Source organism: Toxorhynchites rutilus, chromosome 2 (assembly GCF_029784135.1).
Source record: "Toxorhynchites rutilus septentrionalis strain SRP chromosome 2, ASM2978413v1, whole genome shotgun sequence".
In the NCBI taxonomy this organism is placed as follows: domain Eukaryota; kingdom Metazoa; phylum Arthropoda; class Insecta; order Diptera; family Culicidae; genus Toxorhynchites; species Toxorhynchites rutilus.
Genome location: NC_073745.1, coordinates 327990284 through 328013865, shown reverse-complemented (window position 1 = coordinate 328013865; position 23582 = coordinate 327990284). Strand labels below are relative to the sequence as shown.

Here is a 23582-nt window from a genome sequence, read left to right as displayed (position 1 = left end):
ATCGTTGTTTTGTATAACTGAATGAGGTCTCCTGGATGGGCACCCCACCATGTTCCGGTTATTGTTTGGAGAAAATTGATTCTTTGCTGGCATTTCTGTTTCAAATACGCAATATGTATTCCCCAGGTACATTTAGAGTCAAAATATACTCCAAGGTATTTGAAAAACATCGAGTGCTTGATCGTTTTGCCGGATAGGTGAAGCTGGAATTGGGCGGGTTCGTGCTTCCTAGAAAAAACGACCATTTCAGTTTTCTCCGTAGAGAATTCGATACCCAGCTTGAGGGCCCACGTGAACAGATTGTTCAGGGTATCTTGCAACGACTTTTGCAGAACGACAGGATTAGTACCCGTGATGGAAATAACTCCATCGTCTGCAAGTTGTCTCAGCGTGCAGTCTCTAGTTAGACAATCATCCATATCATTGACGTAAAAACTGTACAAGAGGGGGCTTAGGCAGGAGCCTTGCGGTAGGCCCATAAAACTGTAACGAGAAGATTTTGAGTTGCCATGAGAGAAATTCATGTGCTTTTCTGACAGTAAATTGTACAGGAAATTATTCAGAATTGGTGAAAGTCCACGATTATGAAGCTTCTCTGAGAGAATTTCCATGGAAACTGAATCAAATGCCCCTTTGATATCGAGAAAAACGGAAGCCATTTGTTCTTTGCGAGCAAATGCGATTTGGATTTCAGAAGATAGCAGCGCGAGACAATCATTCGTCCCTTTACCTCGGCGGAAGCCAAACTGCGTATTTGACAGCAAATTGTTCGTTTCGACCCACTTGTCTAAACGAAGTAGAATCATTTTCTCTAACAATTTGCGAATACAGGATAACATTGCAATCGGCCTATACGAGTTGTGATCGCAAGCCGGCTTGTTGGGTTTTCGTATGGCTATCACTCTCACTTGTCTCCAGTCATGCGGGACAATATTCAGCTCCAGAAACTTGTTGAACAAGTTCAGCAAACGCTGTTTTGCCAAGTCGGGAAGATTCTTCAACAAGTTGAATTTAATCTTGTCCGACCCCGGAGCTGAATTGTTACATGAGAGGAGGGCAATTGAGAATTCTACCATCGAAAAATTCTCATAATCGCATTGGAGCGGAATATCGCGTACGACGCTTTGTGCAGGAACAGAATCGGGACAAACCTTCCTTGCAAATTTGAAAATCCAACGGTCAGAGTATTCCTCACTTTCATTGGTATGGTTCCAGCCACGCATTCTCCTAGCCGTATTCCAAAGAGTACTCATAGCGGTCTCCCTTGACAAACCATTGACGAACTTCCGCCAATATCCACGCTTTTTTGCTTTAATCAGACCTTTTAGTTTGGCTTCTAGAGCTTGGTACTTTCGAAACCATTCCACTAATCCAGTTTTCCTGAATTTTTTGAAAGCGGATGATTTTTCAAGGTAGACCTTTGAACATTCCTTGTCCCACCAAAGTGATGGAGGACGACGTCGGAAAGTGGTAGCCGGTACACGTTTCTTTTGAGCTTGAAGTGCGCTATCGTAAATCAAACTTGATATAAAATTATACTCTTCAAGGGGAGGAAGTTCATGCATCGAAATGATTGCTTCAGATATTAATTCTGCAAATTTTCTCCAGTCAATATTCTTCGTGAGGTCATACGCAATATCGACTGACTCACTAGATTTTGATTCATTGGCGATCGATAAAATTATTGGTAGGTGATCACTACCGTGGGGATCTTGGATTACCTTCCATGTGCAATCCAGGGATAATGAAGAAGAGCAGAGAGATATGTCTAGCATGCTTGCCCGTGCAGGAGGGTTGGCTATCCTAGTTGCTTCCCCAGTATTTAAAACTGTCATGTTGAAGTTGTCGCACAGATCATAAATCAACGTTCCTAATGTCTGGATTGAATGTCGTACTCATAAACCAACTTCTGTTAAAGATGTATTCGTAGTTCCGCATGATACGCATGATTTATAATGTCTTTAACCCTTTCGTTACGAGCGTCGTCTATAGACGACATCCGCGTGACGAGTTGTGTGTACGAGCGTCGTCTTTAGACGACATGAAATTCATACTGCCCTTCGATCACACCTGCGCGATGTGCATACTTTTCGGCGCAGTGCTCCGTACAGGGGTAGTACTTCAGCGGAGCACCCTGTCGTAATGAAAGGGTTAATAGAAGGATGGGAATGAGGATTGTAATGGAAAATTTAGATGCAAACATGTTGTTTTCACACTGTCAGTTGTGAACAAACTACAATTTATTGAATTGAATCTACAATTTGGAATAAATCTTATTGTAATTGCCCAGGATCGTAGAAAAGTGGAACAATGACGTCAAATTTTATAGGATTTAAAAATTAACATTAAGCGCCTATGTAGTGCAATGAAATACTGATCGAAAAAAAACTAAATGGTCGAAAACTTTATGATGATTATGATCTTTTACCGCATAAAAAAAATCGCGCAGAGAAGAAAATCGCACAAAAAAAAAAACGCACGAAAACAGGTTTTCCTGTACTGTGAATAAACTTTCTGAGGTGATTCTCAAATGACTGATTTTTTACTTCTTCGTAAGACCTAAAAGGTTGGTAAATTATGTTCCAAAAATTTAGCTGTATAGTCGAGGTGATCAACGGTCAAGGATTTGAGTTTCGCCAATCGTTGATCGGGAACGTCATCAAACATAATTTGGAACTTAAAGTCAGAAGATAAACAGCGTGGTCACGGATTAACAGAGGAATGAAAACAGGTTTGCGTAGTTCGAAGAGAAGGGGAAATTGCGACGGCACGCTGATTGTGAAAAAACACCTTTACAAGATATAATCATCAGAATGGACGTATGTAAACGCAGTGAGAGACAAAACTAAGACCATTCCTTATTGAAACAGATCCAATTGTCTGGCTTACTAGCCTTGAATGGCGCTAACGTTCCCAGTAGAATTTAGGTGAGATTTCTTGTGCCAAATAACCCACTTTGAATGTATTCTAAGTGGCAAGCTCTAGAAAGTTATGCTTTTGAAAACGCGAACTCTCAACTGATCTATCTATATCTATCTATCTACAGGGAAACTTCGATATAACGTACCCTCGTTAGAACGTACCCTCGATATAACGTCACTCGATATAACGTACATTTTACCTCGATATAACGTACACATTTCCAAAGTGTAAAGGAAAAAATTTTTCAATATTTTTTTTCTGATAGAACAATAAATTATCTGTATTGTGATGCTAAGACAAGTTTTGTACCTTCAATCAATCCCGAAATACAGCTGGTTTTATGATTCCGGATTCTAAATGAATCAAGCTTTACTCAACAGTACGAAGGGAAACATCATGAGAAAGGCTGGGTTCGTCTTCTGATTGAAGCTATTCATTAACTGTACTAAAACAGCAACACAATAATGTATTATAGACTACGTTTGTGAGTACTTTATTGTGCTTCGATATAACGTACAATTCGATACAACGTACAATTTTGAAAGTGAAATGTACGTTATATCGAAGTTTACCTGTATATGTATATATAAAAATGGATTCCTGTCTGTCTGTCTGTCTGTCTGTCTGTCTGTCTGATTCTTATGGACTCGGAAATTACTGAACCGATCAACATGAAAATACCATACAAATGAAACACAAATTTCAGTATTACTCGAGAATTATTCATGCAAATGAAACCAAATTTGACATATGGAGGTTTTAGGGTGCAATAAATGTTTCTATGATAGTTAGACTCTCCACCCCCTCTCTATGGGAGGGCTGCCATGCAAATGAAACACAAATTTCTGCAATACTTGAGAATGAATCAATCAAATGAAACCAAATTTGGCATGTGGAGGTTTTGGAGTGCAATAAATGTTTTACGGTGGTTAGATACTCCTCCCTTTTCTATAAAGGGGGGGGGGGGGGGGCTGCCATACAAATGAAACACACATTTCTGCATTACTCGAGAATTATTCAAGCAAATGAAACAAAATTTTGCATGTGAAGATTTTAGGGTGCAATAAATATTTCTATGATGGTTAGACTCTCCACCCCCCCTTTTAGGGAGGGCTGCCATACAAATGAAACACAAATTTTTGCATTACTCGAGAACTATTCAAGAAAACGAAACCAAATTTGGCATGTGGAGGTTTTAGGATGCAATAAATATTCCTATGGAGGTTAGACACTCCTCCCGCTCTCTAAGGGTGGGCTGTCATACAAATGAAACACAAATTTCTGCATAACTCGAAAACTAATCAAGCAAATAGAGCCACATTTGGCATGTGAAGGTTTTACGGGGCACGAAACGTTTCTATGTGAATACACTACTCCCCCTTCTCTAAGGGGGCTGCCATACAAACGAAACACACACCTCTGCATAACTCGAGGACTAATCAAGCACAATTTGGGATGTGAGGGTTTTTGGGTATGAGAAATGTTTCTATAATGGTATGACACCTCTCCCTCCTCTGGAATCGAAAGGGGGTCCCATAAAAATATTACACATATTTCAACCAAAAATATTCCAACCAAACATGACAATTGGAAATTTGAAATTGAACAGTTCTGCGATTGGAACCATGAACTTGCTCATAGTAAGAAACGTAAAGGTTTGATGGTATTGATAACAAAAAAACAAATTTTGGGCGGGACGAAGTTTGCCGGGTCAGCTAGCACATATATATATATATATATATATATATATATATATATATATATATATATATATATATATATATATATATATATATATATATATATATATATATATATATATATATATATATATATATATATATATATATATATATATATATATATATATATATATATATATATATATATATATATATATATATATATATATATATATATATATATAAATGGATTTCTGTCTGTCTGTCTGACTCTACACCCCCCTCTCTAAGGGGGGGACCGCCATACAAATGAAACATATATTTCTGCATAATTCAAGAACTAATCAAGCAAACTGAACCAAAATTGGCATGTTGAGGTCTGGAAGGTCTCCTCTGGAATGTAGAGTGGGTCCCATAAAAATATTACACATATTTCAACCAAAAATATTCCAACCAAACATGACAATTGAAAATTGTCGGAAAACTCTGAAGGAAAAAGGGAAAATTCGGAAAATTAAATTCCCATATGTTCTACAATTACATAGTGACAAGTGCACTTAGTTCATTTGATGTTTGTGCCAGCGAAATTGATCTTTGTTCGAAGCTGGAAATGGATTTTAATGTGATGAAACTCACTCCTCTCTTCTTCTCTCTTCACCAATAAAAAAGTATCGCCGAATGTGTTGATAAGAGCAGAACTCGAGGAAGGAATTGTCCGATTTAGGGCTGTCTTTATCCTATCACATTTTCTGTATAAAACATTTATTCCATGTAACGGAGAAACATGTTATTTGCAAGTGGTTGAAAAATCTTGAACGAAAATTGTGTCTGAAAATAATCTGATATTATAATGATGAGTTTTGTTAGAAATACTAGGAATTTTATAGTAAAAGGTAAATTCAACGGGGTGAAGGTATTGATAACAAAAAACAAATGTTGGGTGGGACGAAGTTTGCCGGGTCAGCTAGTAATATAATATTCATTCTGAAATCTTAAACAGTATGTTTTTTTTCAATACATTACTTTTTTTTTCAATTGTCTCGACTGAGGTTATTTTTGGCAACCTGATAAGATCGCCGAGAAACTCATTTAATGTTCCTCGAAATATTTTCCAACCTGAGAAGGTCACTGGGAAAATTCCTGACTTAGGGGTTTATCCATTTCTTTCTTTGCATAAAAACCATGGATAACAGCTATCACAACCATCCTCCTTAAAGGCTTTGAACCCTCTGCTCTGGTTCTGAATAGTTTAAGACTCTTTTTTGGACATGCTACTATAGAGATTGGTCATTCGCAGGCGGAAATCGGAAAAATAATTTCTATCAAATTAGAAGGCACGAAGTTAGTTTTAAAATGTTAAAATTTGAATGAAAATGTTGACATCATGTTATCAAATTACTTAGAATACGTAATCCTGACTCTTATTTAACCATTCGCGTATACACTCCCGATATTTTTACTGAAACTGCCTCCAGACACAATTTTCGTATGAGATTTTCTAACTACCTGCAAAAAAGTATTTTCAATTTACATAGAATACTAATTTGATACGAAGAAGTTAGTGAAATGCTGTCAACACCAACAGAACCGAATGAGGAATTTGTAATGTTTTAGTCAAGGGAGAGTGGAGAAGTCTGTTTAACCACTATTTTTTTTTTGACTGTTCATTGAGATATGATTTGAGAGAAAACAAGACCAGAAAGTTTTCGGGCATGCAATTATCTTGTATTTCCAATTTGTTCTTCGAGCTGATTGTGTGTTTCCCTCATTTGTTCACGCAAAATTATTGTTTTGTGTACAACTATAGTTGTACTTCCAGTTGTGAAAGTTTATTGCACTTTTTGCTAATTTCATGGAAATACTTTCAGTCATTTCAGTCAAGTTTATGACAATGGAAAGCTCAACAGTCAGTCGCGTGCGAAAAAAACAATTGCATACCAAAATACGAATAATTCCGCAAACAGCTTCAATCGCTCCCACAAATTCCGCTTCGAAAAAGGCAATGCATTTGCTATTAGCGTCCTCTCCCTGTCATCAGTTTATGACGACTACTCATCAAACTTTTCCTTCCCACATTTCCCACCTCCTCCGCTGAAAAAAACAACCAAAGCAAAGCAAGTGAAACTGCATTTCATTCCACAATCTGTGGAAAGCTCTGAGCTCTCTCTCCCAATCACTCTTTTCGCTCTCTCCCGAATCTCCGCATTGCATTTTGTTGTTACCCATTTATGCTGCTGCTGCTGATACTGTTGCTGAAGAAGAATACCTCTCCAGCACTTGTTGTTGACTGTTGTTGCTTGTGGGTTTTTATATTTCTGCACAACGGCCAGCCGAAGGGGTCGCGTAAAAAGAGTTCATACACCAAAATCAGTTCAGTTCGCGTTTGGCCATCGCCGTGTGCGCTTCTACTGCTGATGCTGTCTGGTTCTCTGATTTGAGTCTAACAGTTCGAGTTCGAGTAATTTCCCGAGATATCCGTTGGAGCCCGCGATTTGTCCACACCATTGTCCGGTCGGCTCGTGCCGTTCGTTTGTTGCCGTGGTGAAGAGAGGAGTTATCAAAAACAGGGGGAAAATTGGCGGAATTACGTTTCTATTTGCCCCGTTTGTTGGTGGTTTTCTTTCGGGCGGTTTGTGTCCATTGCGCGGTCTGAAAGTGTGTGATATGCAGTTAGCTGCGGAAATCGCCGGGTGACGATAAATTTGTTTCCTTCGAAGTTTTGGGAAATTCATACACGGAGTGTTGGTCTAGACAAGTGGTGCTTTTCTGGGGAAACGGTCGCTATCGCTGCGAAAGTGTGAATGTGCGTAATTCTTGGTCCACCCGGGGAAATATTTCAGCGGTCAGCGAAACTTCCGGACAGTCGAAAACTGGTCTCGCGAAGCGTGTGTGAGACGGGAATCGTAACATCGCTTATAAGCGGCAATCAATTATCTCCGGAAACTGCTCGTTGGAACATCTGGAAGCTTGAGTTATTTTTATAGAACCCCGTATCATCAGAGCGAGGAATTTTCGCTTTCCATTACGGAGCGGTGCGCTGCCAAGATTTATTGGGATCTCGGGGGGAAAGTGGAATTTCGACTCGGTGTGGACAGTGCTGGTTTTAGTATCCGGTTCCAGCTGGAGCAAGTGTTGTTTGCGAATCCCAATATATCATCCGATAGAGAGAAAAAAATGAAGCTAAGAGTTGAACTCCTTATTCTAATGGTAAGTAAACTTTTCTCACCCGGTAGCGGCGGATGACCGAAAAGAGGTCGCCTCTGACTAATAAATTTTCGATATGTGTCAAGATTTCCGTTTGTTTTTCTGCATTTCTGCTTTCATTTTGTCGTGACTATAGATGGAGAATTTGGCTGCCGCACAGAAAAGGTAGCGCCATTTAGTAAAATGCATTTTGCACCATGTGATGAATTATCTCCGATTTTTTCGGATAGATATTAGAGTTATGTAAATAGAAATATTGGAATCATACACTAGCCAAAACAAGAGCAAGACACGAGACCAGTACCATGTGAATTGGCTGTTAGCGAAATGGGGAGCCTCGATCTTGGTGGGTGTGATAAGCTGGAATCGTGCCAGACTTGTACCGATTTAGTAGAGTGCTTTGCGGTGGTGAAAAGGAATGAAATGGAATGCCGTGTGTCTTTTTTCAAGGCTTCCAATAAAACCACGACAAACTATCATTCATAAACGATCATGCAACTCTTTTCCGAAGCTGAAGTATAAATTGATCATTTAGCTATTTAAAAAAACCATTATGTGGTGGGTATATGTTGATTTTTTAATGGAACTAAATTCATCTTTGTTTTGGAAAATTAGGCAAGTATTTCATCATTTGTGTGTCTACCTACTGTATACAGAAATTGATCATAAGATGATTTTGTGAAATGATTTTGAAAGTTTCTGGAATTTGTGAAAAATATAGCGACATATAATTCCACATTGAATCAGAAATCCTTTATATGTTCTATACGTTGTAGCTACCGGAAGATCATTTTGAGTTGATCCTTTTTTCACCAGGGCGAAGGCGAGAAGCAAAAAAATGAAAATATGTTAGATACTCATTTGAAAATCACGTTTAAAAAAATAACGCTTCCGATTTTTAAAATAGTAGTATATCAGCTATAACCTTGAAAAAAGAAGGATCTACCGAAAAAAATTCCAGGTATTGTTCAAATCTTGCATATTTATTCCTCATCTTTAAAAATTAAAGATATATTTATTCCGCCCTCAAATACATAATTCTGAATTAAGGTGGTCTAAAAAATCGGCTGATTAAAATTTTAAACTGTGCTCCAGTGGCCGAGTGGTTAGCGTCATAACTAACATGCCGGGTGTTCGGGTTCGATTCCCGTTCTGGTCGGGGGAATTTTTCGTCAAAGAAATTTCTTCCAACTTGCACTGTGATCACGCGTATTCTAGAGCTTGCTACTCAGAATTCATTCAAGGTGTGTTATTTGGCATAGAAATATCAACTACTACGTTGAGACGGCGAAGTTCCTCTAGGAACGTTAGTGCCATTGAAGAAGAAGAAGAAAATTAGAAAATTTGAAGTGCGGAATCGATTTGCGATTTCTTTAGTGCAAATAAAAGTGTCTTAGAAGACATTTTGGGAAAAAAAATTGTGTCACTTCAAAAACTTCGTGTCTAAGGCAAAAACTTCCAAAATATTGTTTTTTTCTAGTTTTCGAGGTGTCGAACTAGAAGATTTCCTAGATTTAGCCTTTTTTTTTTAATATAAACTATCAAATTTCAAGAAATCTATATATTAGGTTGGGGGAAAAGTAATCAATTATTTTCACGGTAGCTGGCTGTAGTGATCAATATCTCGTGTAATATCGATCATACAATTTCATGCTTAAGCTCGTTGTAGAGGTGACATTTCACGCTAAAAAAATCTTTTGCTGTTTTCTTATTGTTCCATTCAGTTGTGAGTTACAGGATGTTAACAACAGTAGTCAACAAAGAACAAATTCGGTACATTTCACACTTTTCTCTTATAAAGCCGAAAATGCAAGCCAGGCCGCTAATGGTGTGGTGTGGTGTGAATGGTGTTGATGGTGCCGATACTGTAACAGTAAAAATATGTGTAATTTAAATTTTTAATTTTTTTAAATTTTTAGTAATTTTTTTTAATTTAAAAAAAATGTCCGATTGACCATAAACGCTCAGAATTGGCCAACAGAGGAGGTTTTTTGTACCATCAGGACAACGCAACTTCGGGAGTTTGATCGAAATGTTTTAATCCATCCACCATATAGTCCGGACCTGGCGGCAAGCGATTACCACCTTTCCTTCGCATTGTAAAACTTCCTGAGTGATGAGAAATTGAGATCAAGAGAAGTTGGTAAAAATCTATTGATAGAGTTTTTTTTTGCCAATAAGGACCAAGACTTCTATGAGAGAGGCATTATGAAGCTACCTTTAGAGTGGAATAAGAAATTTTCCAACAAAACGGTGAATATTTGACCCAAATCGGGCAACCCGAAGCATTTTAAAAAGGATATTGAATTCACCCAAAAATAATGGATTCCTTTTTCCTCAACCTAGTATATAGCTTTTTAGGATATATTTTTTAAACAGCCTATTTCTCAGACCTAGTCAAATCTGATTTATATACCCCAGGGGCGAAATCAATTTTTTTTTATTCAATTGACGTTTTTTTTAACGGAATTGGTGATTCGATAATGTCAAGTTGGTTTTTTTTTAACTATTACATTGGATAAGATTTCAGAATTATGAGAAAATTTCATTGGTTTATTAAATTATAGTTTTTGAGTAAAACCAGTAAATGCCCATTTCTGCATCAAAAATTTACGAAAGTTGGTTTCTGAATACTTATTTCTGGAGTTCTTATTTGGAAGAGCATGTGTTTTTCATATTTCATATTTCTGTTAAAGTTAAATTCCAATAAGATTAGTGCATAAGTGCATAATATATATATATATATATATATATATATATATATATATATATATATATATATATATATATATATATATATATATATATATATATATATATATAAATATATATATATATATATATATATATATATATATATATATATATATATATATATATATATATATATATTTATAAATATAAACTTTTCTACCGAAGTGTTTTTTTTCGTACATTTGAGATCGATAACATCTTTCTTTTGTATATGAGGGGCTCAGAAGGAAAGGGGTGTAAGTGACTTGATCTATTTCTCTTGATCAACTTTTTCTTTAGTTAATAATTCAACTGCAAAAACGTTCCAATTTGAGTTTTCTATAGAATCCGACAGATGAGGTTCTGACCTATCTTCCACACTGTCAAATACAGATGGGAATGTGTTTACAGCCAAGTTATGACCAAAAGAGAGAGTCGATGTAGAGAAATCGATGATGTCACTTACACCCCTTTAATTTTGAACCCCTCATATAAGACCACCTGAAAACCCATTATTTTGAGGCGAATGAATTGCAATGTTTAAAGCCTCTATAAAACAAACAACTAATTAACTTTAAATTCATTATTATTTTCACAATAACAAAATATGAAGCTCAATGTCGTTCGAATTCTCCAATTTTTCCTCAATGTTTTCCAATTTACTCCAACATTCTAATTTGGGTGGAGATGGACACAACGATATAAATATAGCAATAAACTGACCATCCGTTCTCCTGAGATGATGAGTGATACAGACGAAAAAAAACCTTTGTTTTATATATAAGATGTCCGCACAATTCTTCAAATTGTATATGAGTTATTATCCAAAGCTATAAAATTAGTTGAAAAAATATTTTACTATCACATCTCGAGTCTTAGGATGATAAAAATTTTCATTTTGTAGAGCCATGAGAAGAATTATTTTTGTTGCTTTCTAAAAAAACTAATTCCGTAGTTTTCCGAATTCGGTCAGTTTCTATTGAACACCATAATATAGGAAATATATAACAGTTTTTCAATTTTTGAGTAAGATTTTGTAACAGTACATTCAAAATGTTATTTTTCCTAAGTAGTTCATAAATTTTGACAAAGGTCGTCAATCATAATAGACATCTGGATTTTGAGTCACGATTTGTTTGAAAGAAAGACCAATGGTTTGAATATGCCCTTTTAAAAATCAGTCGTAATTTAAATTGGTAATACAAAAAAATGAAAAGTGTCGCGTCAAAAGTGGTTGATTTGGCGTGGAATTGTTCTTTAGAGAAAAGAGAGTAGGATAGCGAATAGATAGAAAGGGGTAGGGATGCGGGGAGAGCGAGAGGAGAGAGTGAGGGAGAAAGAGAAAATAAAATTGCAAGAGAAGAGAAAAGAGAGCGAAGATACAAGAAGAAATATAGATAGAAGTAGAAGAGAGAGTAATGAGAGAGAATGGCAGAGAGAAAAGAAAGTGAAGGCGATAGAGATAAGAGGAAGAGTGATAGCATATAGAAGAAGAAATAGGAATAGAAGGAGAGAGCACGAGAAGAGAGAGTGCGAGAGAGAGGGGAAGGAAAAAGGAGAGAGTGAAGAGAGATGAGAGAAGGAAGAGACTGTGAAGAGAGAGAAGAGAGACAGATAAGAGAGAGAGACAGAGGAGATAAATAGAAAATGGAAAGGGAAGAAAGAGGAGGGACAGAAGAAACGACTGAGGAGACAGAGAGAGAGAGATAGAGAAAGAGAGAAAGAGAGAAAGAGTAGAGAGAGGAGAGATAGAAGAGAGATGACGAGAGCTTGACGAAGGACTTCGATTATTGTGGATAACTACTTTTGAATTGTATTTTCGTAACTGTTCAGAAATCCGTTAATTTAACTTCAATATTCCAAATGGTGGCCCTGGAAGAATCTTGTGTTATAAAAACTGACTTGAACCTCAAACCCGTTTATAAGAGCTGTAATGGTAGAAAAAATTCGGAACCATTAATTATTATTCCTGTCTATATTCAATAGTAAATTGTTAAAAAGATCAGATAGATATCCCAATATTAACATGAAAACTTGACATGCTCTAGTTTTATTATAAAATGTTGTGTTCATAAATGACATGAAAATAAAAATTAATGAAACCTTCCCTACAAAAATACTAATCGATCGTTTACCTGTATTTATTGTTCAGTTAAATTAAGCTAAAAAAGATAAGGAGCGACACTTTTTCAGCACATTCTTAAACTTTATTATCATTTTTATTATTAGTACACCCAACTGGAATCCAACAAATATAGGAAACTTCACAGCTATTCATGTCGTTAGATTAGATACGATATTTTCTAATTTGTATGATATTTTTCACTACTTGGGAAAGAAGAGGGGCTTCTTTTTTAAAAGTCACAAATTGTATGTGTAATTGTATGTTTGTTATTCGACAATGCTGAATGTAATAATTTGATTTGCTCAATTTTGAATATTTTCTGTTGAGAATCAACCCAGGTTCCATAAAAAATAGAGTTTAAAAATAGTTCAACCAGAGAAAAAATTCTATAACGCCATTTTTCAATTTTTACAAACACTCCGGTAATGTTTATCACGATAACACGTACATGCAATATAGGCCAAGCAATAGATTGAAGACCACGAAGAAATATTTTTTTTTTCATTTTACCTTTCCACTAGAAGATTATTCGTTTACCCAATTCATGAATTGTTTCTGATTCCTCCGCATTTTGCTAATATACATGAATTGCAAAAAAATACATTAAATTGAAAATTTACAGCTTTGTTGAAATCCTAATTCAATTGCAATAATGAAAATCCTAACTTGAACCGTCCTAATTTTTAATTCAAAATTAAGCATACATTAACAAAATAAGCTACGCGTTACATGCATTTTGCTTGTAAATGACAATATCTTTAACTTTCTAGTTTCCAAGTGTTCTCGTTACACGTATTCAGTTCGGCTGCACTTCATCAATTCCCAAACAGTTCACTAGCTATCAGTTCGTATGGCGAACGACCCTTCGTTCACTCTTTTTGGCGAACTAGTTTTATCGTACCGTTTGCGAATGATTTGCCAATCTCTACCATAGAGCCTAACGCCCGAATTGTACGCAAACATGTCGTTTGTCGCCGCGCAAGCAGCGAGTAAAGTCTAAAAAACATACCTACATTATTCGCTAAACTGTTCACTTGTTTTATTATCTTCACTGTTTGTGCTAAAAAAAAACTTAATACATTTCCTATCTAATGATATATGGTATAACACATATCGCAACTAATATTCATTTGAAATCTCTTAATTTTTCGTTACATTTTTCGTAGAATGACCCCCCCTATATAGAAATCAAAGACGTAGTCCTACTTCGAAAAGCATTTTCAGCAGCACATCGATGAACAGGATATATTTTGGATTAATTTGTTGCTACTTTTACCGCTTTATAATTGTAATGAACAACATAAAATGAACAGAATGAAATGTAATAGAAATGGATATTCCTCTGGGAACGTTAGTGCCATTTTTGAATCATAACTTAAAAACTGCGTGTCTGACGTGTAACCGCTTTCGAACTATAGGTTTGTTAATGAATTTATTATGTATCTTTGAAAAATTGTCACAGACACAACGAAAACTTCCAAGATGATAATATATACATGATTTTCAATGCATTGCATAGTATCTACCTGGATTGCAAGTTGAAATTATTTGGTTTATATTTTAGACGTTGCTAGCAGGGTTGTATGGATTCCTTCTATTTGACATATATGTTATTTTTTTGGTTATCGCACCCGCCGTATTCTCCAGAACTGGTTCCGTCAGATCACCACTTTTTTGCTTTAATGGGTTTCAGAATAGCACTTCGTTGAATATGAAGATGTCGAAAAATGGTTCGGCGAATGATTTATGTGTAGAATCAAACAGGGATTACCTCTAATAAAAATATTTTAAGGTGTTTCTTAATCGAAAAAAAAATTAACTTGCACATGTGGTATTGTCTGTTTGTTTGTATAGAAATATGTTATAATTTACCAATTCCATTCTCCATTTGATTAATAAACACAACATGCCGGGAAATTCTAAACTTAGATCAGTATTTTTCAGATAAAATTTTAGGTATGATATTGGAAAAGAAAAAGTTAAAAGTCAGTCTTCGAAACATGACTGTATAGTTGACGTAGGATTACGTTACGATGTTTGTTGCATGATTTTTTTTTAAATATATAACTATATAATAACTATTGAACAGTTTATAGTCATCCAAATCGAAGAAAGTTCCCAATCGATTGCACAATAGTCCAGGAGATGCATTTAAGTGGAAATTAGCATTTAGAGCTCGACAGTTATTCTCTAGACTCTAGACTCTTATTCTTACTAATACAAATATTTTGCGATGCAGAACTTGTCAATATCTCAACTTCCCTCAAAGTTATTGATTTTTCTTCCCAAAAAAACACGCTCTTTTCAATTGTTTGTCATTCTTTCTGAGGCAAAAATAAAAAAATGTTTGTTGACGGAATTTGAAAGAACAAATATTACTCTATGTAATATGTTTTTTTTTCAAAACTATGTTATTTTTCGTGTTTGAGTAAATTAAAATGAAAATCATGAGTTTTTGGGTAAAAACCGTCAATAACTTTGAGTAGGATTGATATATTGACAAGTTTTGAATCGCAAAATGTTGGTATTGATAAGCGCTAAAAGTCTTTTGAAGACAGTTTGCATGTAGAATTTGAAATATAAAAGTTAAAGCAAAAAAAAAAACATCGAATTCTACATCAAAACTGTCTTTCTACGACTTTTAGAGCTTATCAATGCAAACATTTTGCGATGCAGGACTTGTCAATATATTAATCCTACTCAAAGTTATTGATGGTTTTTTACCCAAAAACTAATGATTTCAGTTTTAATTTACTCAAACACAAAAAATAACATAGTTTTGAAAATCACACATCAATCCAGTTTTCATCTATGAAAAAAACTTGTGATGAAACTAATGATCATGATTTTTGTAGATGATTTTTTGGTTTTGTTGAATCCAGGTCTATGTCCTGATATTGTGGCAATTATGGATTTTCAACCCCAGTCAAGAAATTCAGATTTTATTATTACTTATTTCCTTCTTCACAGACGATTATATGAAAATAAAATAGTTCTATAGTTTTCTAATAAACTGGGGTCAGTCTCAATGCAGTAGTGAATAATTGATGAATAATTGATAACAATTTCAATACGTTTCGTTCATCGAATCCGACGAAATAAAATTATTTCCACCTATCATACTTTCCTCAAAATACCTCCGGTTTTCGAACCGTTTCTCGTTATCACGATTATGAGAGGCAGATCCGACGCTCTGGGGCCTCACCAACGAATGAGTCGCCGGGGTGGAGAATCAAACAATCGCACTGACCTGTGTAATTAGCTGTTTTCACGCAACAACTAAATCTCGTTAGCCGTGAGAATCGTCGTCGGGAAATCGGAGGAACGCGTTTGGAAAGCGCGCCATTTAGCCCAACAGAATCGCTTTTTGGCGCCGCGAAAGTCGGATAAATGGTGCTATAATGTGGTTTACAACAATAACGAACAAAAGATGCCTTGCATTATGGGGATAGGTGTTATTATTTCAATTAAAATACAGATGAATATTCAGAAGGGCTAGCGCGGAGATAATTATGTACAACAAAACACTCTGAATGCCACTTTCACTTTCGTTTGATAACAGTTTGGGTTTGGTATGGATCAACAGCTTCAATCCATCAAGCGCATTTAGGGAAAATTGTATATTTGGGCGATGCGTACTTGTATGATATAATCTATTTAGTTTTGACACCAGTCTATTGCAACTTATAACGAACATTTTTAATCAGTTAATCAGAGTTTCAGAATGATGTTAGCTGTCTATTCATTAATCATCATATTGAGCCTCACGTCGGTTCCTGGAGACTGATATTGAATTTTCCGTATGTTTCGCGCCGGTCTCATTAAACTGGCAGCAAACTTTTCAATTAGATAGCGCCTTCACTGGGAGCATAGTAACAAAACTCAAAAACGATTTATAGAAAACGACGTTTTAAATTGTGGCTGAAACGTTAATTTATATCTTTACTTCAAAATATAGTTTTGAAAAGAACATTTTAGAAACGAAATCTCAAACTATTTATTTGTTTTGGAAAACACTAACTGACAACTCATAAATTGATCCATAATCTGAATAATAATCTAAGAGCTGAAAATAATTTTTCAAATTCACGATGTGTCCTTTTGTAAATTTTTCGTATTGTCTGTTTATTGAACGCTTTTGGAAGGTGAAGTATTTGCCTAATCTAAAGGGTGTGTCACATCAAATTGCATCACGGAAAAAACGCTGTAGAAATTCGCCCAGTAGACCGATCCTTTTGAAAATTTTAGACAGTAAAATAAAATCTATTAAACAACTTTTGGCATTTTCTTTTTATTCATACTTCGAGCCCAAGCCCGTATGCTCGCACCTTCCTCTATACCCCGTCCATAAGGTTCTGTACAACGTCAGGTAGTTTTTTTTTGAACAGAAATCCATTTTCTCTTGAAGTCCGCCTCCGAATTGTCAACTTTTGGGTTCTTCCGGAGGGCCTGCTTCATAATCGCCCAATATTTCTCTATTGGGCGAAGCTCCGGCGCGTTGGGCGGGTTCATTTCCTTTGGCACGAAGGTGACCCCATTGGCTTCGTACCACTCCAACACGTCCTTTGAATAGTGGCACGAAGCGAGATCCGGCCAGAAGATGGTCGGGCCCTCGTGCTGCTTCAATAGTGGTAGTAAGCGCTTCTGTAGGCACTCCTTAAGGTAAACCTGCCCGTTTACCGTGCCGGTCATCACGAAGGGGGCGCTCCGCTTTCCGCAGGAGCAGATCGCTTGCCACACCATGTACTTTTTGGCAAACTTGGATAGTTTCTGCTTGCGAATCTCCTCCGAAACGCTGAATTTGCCCTCTGCGGAGAAGAACAACATGCCCGGCAGCTGACGAAAGCCCGCTTTGACGTAGGTTTCGTCGTCCATTACCAGGCAATGCGGCTTCGTCAGCATTTCGGTGTACAGCTTCCGGGCTCGCGTCTTCCCCACCATGTTTTGCCTTCCGTCGCGGTTAGGAGCCTTCTGAACCTTGTATGTACGCAGGCCCTCCCGCTGCTTGGTCCGCTGGACGAATGAACTTGACAAATTCAGCTTATTGGCGACATCCCGGACCGAACTTCTCGGATCACGTCTAAACTGCTTAACTACGCGCTTGTGATCTTTTTCACTGACGGAGCATCCATTTTTGCCGTTCTTCACCTTCCGGTCGATGGTTAGTTTCTCGAAGTATCGTTTTAGTACTCTGCTGACCGTGGATTGGACGATTCCCAGCATCTTACCCATGTCCCGGTGTGACAACTCCGGATTCTCGAAATGAGTGCACAGGATTAATTCACGACGCTCTTTTTCGTTCGACATTTTTCCAAATTTACGAAAAATTGACAGTGAAGCATGGCCAACGTGATCTATACATTCTTATCTGATTATAAGCGAAAGCTGAAGATATAATTCCTAAAAATTAAATTTCTACAGCGGTTTTTTCCGTGATGCAATTTGATGTGACACACCCTTTATATCAGATATTCCTATTCTTTACTCCCATCGGTATTTTCATTTATTTCTCTATTTTTTAGAAGTATGTGTTAGTATTTTGCGTTCGTTATTATTATTATTAATTATTAATATTTCATGTTACTTCAATACTAATGATAATCGGAATCGAAGTGGTGGAAAACTTCTCTGTTTCATTGATTTATTTTGACATAGGTTGTGTATAGAGCAGAGCATAAAGTGATAATTGGAGAGATATAAAGATGTGTACAGTATATTTATCCGCCGGTTTCCTAATCAAATATGAACGATTATTGATTGCAACATTTTTTTTTAACAGAGTGGCAGAAATGCTCCAATTCCATTTTTTTTTATTTTTTTAAATATTATTTGCATCTTGGACTTTTACATTTGTCTTTATAGAACATCATCTGCATGTGAAATGTAAATCCTTATTCAATTTCTATCTCTCATCGAACTGCCATCTCAGATGATAGTAGTACTGAGGAACAAAATCCAGTCTCAAAGGTTATTCGCAATTCAATTTTTAATGTTGAAGCTACTTTCGATGCGACACCATTTGCCAATGGTTGATGAAACCACTCTCCGTAGTGAACAGCTTGTTGTTGTCTCCAACTCGTTGGCGTAGGTGGAGGATGACGTGTTGCGGAATAGCTCGTGCGAATGAAATAACCCGTCGAAATTCTCCAAAAAATGTGCATTTACAGTATACACGATTATGTGGGCGAAATTTGACATCATCATCATCAGTCTGGTTATAAGTGAATGGCGTGGTTGTTCATCTCATTCGTATAAGGCCTGGCTACACAGGGCCATTGTAGTCAGGCAGCTTTCGTGAACCGAAAGGTGAAATATTCAAACAATGTACTCGGAAGTAAAACGAACAAATGTTGTTTAGCAACTCGATCATATTAGCTATATTTTGAAAAATTTGAAAACGTTAAATATACATTTAATGATAACCTTACAATGTAAGTCGCACAAATAGCATACCTTGCTGGAGAAGATAAGCTGTTTTGGAAATAGGGAACATTTCCAAAAAACATATGTTTGGATTACGATAAGCATGATCCATCCTTGCTACTTGTACAGTATGTATGCGATGCTTGACTTCATCCTTTAGGACCAATATGGAAAACAACACTAAAAAGGTAAAATATTAAGCTGAAGAATTATTGGACGAAGGTTGTAATAAAATTTAATCAGTTTTAACGGCAATTTAACATCGAACGTTACAAAACATTTGCAAGCAATGGGAATGGTTCAGAAGGATGGTAACTGTGTTCCACATGAATTAAAGGACAGAGATATCGAATGATGATAAATTAAAGGCACCTAAGAAAAGATTATTTTGCATGGAATAATTTTTGGAAAATGGATAAATTACCAGGCTGGTTTGGGAATCGAACAATAAGTTTACACTTTCCGTGCAGATTTTTTTCCGTGTTTCATTGGGAAGGGGGAATTTTTTAAGCGTTAGAATTTTGATTCTTCCGATGTCGTCTGATACAATGTCGCTGGAATGGAAAGTGCATTTTTTTAGTGGTGGATGATTTTTTTGTGTTGGGAAAGATTTAAATATGTTCTTTTATTAACAAATGCAGCATCCGTTTTGTCGTTAGTTCTGAAGCATCGCCATTGTATTTTAAATTATTAGTTTGCAAAAAAAAAAATGATTTTGTCAGATTACGTGGCATTCAACGGGAGTAAACGGCTGCAATCAATGCAATGGCTCATATAATACTAGACAATAGACTTAATGCTGATGTAATTTGTAATTGATGTAATTTCACGATATGTGGTATGGAGATTATACATCATCAGATATTATTTATAATATTTGGACAGCAAAGTTTCAATTCTAGGAAATAGATCCTTTAGCACAATACGTGACAACGCGTGTTTGTATACAGGCAAATCTATTTTTGTGCGATCCGTTTTTGTCCAGTTCTTCTTTTTAGTGACTTCGTGTGATTTTATCATGAAATCAGGGCTTGAACCACTCCAACCAATAGCGCAAACAATAAAATCGCACAGTTATGAATTTTGGAAAAAATTGGAAATGGATATGGACACCCTTATTACCACTTTTGATCAAAATCTGCGAACCACTATATAGATTTGGCATGGAATGGCTGATATATCAAAACTTTTCGCATACTTTGCCACATACACGGCCTAGTCCGAGATGAATGAATCTTCGTTATGCTCCCCTTTTTACTCTTAGAAAACATTTTTCAACTTCATTTTAGAATGAGTTGTAATATTATCACACATTTACACTACAGCACCGGTAGCTATGTGGATAGCGTGGTCGTGTAAAACATCCTTGCATTCTAGCCGGTCTTGGTACAATCCCCGTTTACATCGTTTGGACTTTTTTTGTGTGCAATCCCAACAGAGATGAAAAAAATGAAAAAAGAGATGTCTGCTCTCATACATACAAACATTTTAATGCAGATGACTTTATTTGCTCATTTGACGTTTCAGGACACTGTTACCGACTCTTCTTTGCGGGTCGTTTTCGGATGTGGGAGTTCGAACAGAGAACAAAATATAAGAACTTTTTTTTGTAAATTAACCTTTTTATTTTATTTAATAAACACACAAACCGGAATTGTCCACCAGCTCACGTCGCTCGGCCTTGTCCGCAGCTGCGTTGCAGCTTTGATGCTTGTTTGACTGGTACCACCTTCAGTACGGATGCACAATGGCACAATTTTATCTACATCTACATTGCCCTTTTTGTATTCCACCGGCACAACCTTCAGCCCGTCGAAGTGATGATCCTGGGACAATCTTCAGCCCGCCGAATTATTAGTTAGCACAACCTTCAGTTGTGGTCAAAGTTTTGAACTTATGAAGAAAAACGTCTTGATGGCTTGGATTCTAATCGCTGATTGGCCCCAGTTGGGTCATGGTCATTTTATGCATGACGGCCTCCGGAAATACTCTTTGGCGCGATAGGTAGATTTTTATAGCATTATTTGTGGTGAATATTATCCAAGTAACACACAAAACAAAATTTGTGCCAATGTCACAACACGAAGAAGCATTTTTTCTGCCGAAGATGAAATGTTTTCTGGCAACGCTAGTTAGGGTGAAGGAGCTGCTGTTGAACAGTATTGTCATAAGAATGCTATTCAGTCAGCTCTTCAGTTCATCTAACCTTTTGAATAAGCAAAACATGTATTCCAGTTTTGCATTTGAAGTTCCGAATATCGGGAAGTATGTTCTGCAATGGAATGAATATTATTATGGAAAACAATGGAACAGTATGTTGACTCATGTATGACGAATAAGATATTACGAAAGCCTAGAATGGAGTACATGAAATCATTTAAAATATATATTTTTGAAACAACCAAAGTCACGATGTATAATCACACAGCTTCTGCAGAGAATCAATCAACAGAAGTATGTTGATCTCTGAAAAATTTCCCGAACATCAGGAAGAAATTCTACCGAATTTTCAAATCCTTCACACATGCCAACGCAATGTAAAGACACTGAATTCACTCGAGTTTAAATTTAAAGTTTGCGTATTAGCCCAATTGAAAACAGAAGCTGCCTATTTACTACTACTACTTATTAAGATTTTCTGCGTGGGCTACTCACTCATGTAATTCGATACATAAAGTTTATTCTTTCTTGTTTTTTTTATTCAGATATTTAACATGGGTTTCCCAGATACATTTGAAGTCGAACCGATAAAATGGATCATTACTTCTTTGTTGATTATTAAGTGAAATGAAATTTATTTGAAAAACCTTGTTAATGTGAACGGAAATAAAATATGCTGGGTGCAAACTTCTTTAAAAATATTGTCCGTTATTATTAGTATATACCATTGTTTTGCATTTAAATTTTGGCTATATTTGATGTTTTTTAAAATTACTCAATAATTTTATTTAATTTATTCTAAGTTCTTATTTGGCTGAGAAAGAAATAAAAATAGGGTTTGAGAGAGGAAATTCGTTTAAAGGCACTTTAGTTTTCATTAATGAAAGCAATGATTTAGTTAACATTTTAAGGAAAAACAATAGTAAATATTTGCTTGCTTTCCGTTCTTGAGAATAGTTTCGAAAATTCTGTTCGGCATGGAATTAACCGGATTTTAACCTCCAGGTTTCTCTCACAGCAGCTTCTAGTTCCCGAACTGTTCAGTACAGCTTTCCACCGCTCTACACACGTCGTGCAAGAGTCTTGCATTCCATAACGTGAAAAACCACTCCATATCATTAATGTTTCGCCTCTAAAGCTTCGGCTCAGCTTGATCTTGGGTTCCTCCCTCAAATCATGCCAGCAGTATGCACAACATTCAGGGCCATCTAAATTGAACTTCTTTTCATCCGAAAATACAACGTTATACCATTCGCCATGCCATATGCTTCTTGGCGAAATTTAATAGAGCCGGAATACGTGGTTTCTTGGCCTTTTTAGTATACTTGAAGTAACCAGATAATCGCATTATCTGTAAAATGCACTTATTGGTAACTTTCTTCTTAATTTCTGATGCATTGAATTTTCCAGTTCCGGCCAGCTCCAGAATTCCTGTTCATGTCACGATTGCTAATTTTAGTAGGGGAACCGCGGGTAAGACGGACAGTGGGGGTATGATGAACATGTGGTTGATTTGTATAGTTGCATTATGAATTTCAAATTGCTGTTGATGGGAACCCCTTCTACATGCTATTCTAGAATACTTAAACCATCCTATGACAATGAATACTGATCAAAAGTGAAATAGGGAAACAAAAACCGAAAATCGAACATGATTCCGCGTGTATATGTAATTTTTGCGGCTCCGATGCTAAGCATTTTGAGTGGTTTAATTGCAAAATTGAATTCGCTGATGGTTATATATCGGTTTCTGAGTTCACAGAGAAGCGATATTAGGTATGTACGGAAAAGTAAATTCACTCGTAAGTGGTAAATTTAAATTATATAAATAATTGCACTGATGGGGTTGATATGGACAATCACATCCATAAACACATCCAATGCATGATGGAAAGTGAAGGGAAGAATATTCAACTCATTTTTATATTGCTTTCTCTTTTTGTTCTATATCAGTTACTGGACGCACAAATACTGAGAGAGAGAGCGAAAATATTCCTCTCGTGAGGAAAAACTTCTACGCTTCGTATATTATTGACTTGTCCATATTCCCCCACTACATTTCCATTGTACCCGCATCGATAAAAATGTTCTACTTTTCGTCTTGTTTTAATTTCAGTAAAAAACGTGAAAAACCAATTTTTCTAAAACATTTAGCCAATTATTTCGAAAACCAGTATATTGAACTGTAAGAAACTGCTTTTAAGTTTTGGAAAACATGAGTTTCCAAAGATTGAAGTTTTCCTTAACATGTCCGTCTTACCCCCATCTCATCCATTTCTGCTTAACGCCGAATTTTTCACCTTTTTTCAGCCCATTTCGAATCGATGTTTCGG

At 36.2% G+C, this 23582-nt stretch overlaps 1 protein-coding gene across 1 annotated transcript in view; it reads left to right on the top strand.

Annotated features, from left to right (window-relative positions):
* The first annotated feature begins 6967 nt into the window (after nucleotides 1–6967).
* LOC129767582 (uncharacterized) overlaps nucleotides 6968–23582 on the top strand; it is a 149031-nt gene continuing 132416 nt past the window's right edge. Inside the window, exon 1 of the mRNA XM_055768622.1 lies at nucleotides 6968–7811. Coding sequence (XP_055624597.1) covers nucleotides 7779–7811 — 33 coding nt within the window. The 5' untranslated portion in view covers nucleotides 6968–7778. The remainder of the gene's footprint in view (nucleotides 7812–23582) is intronic.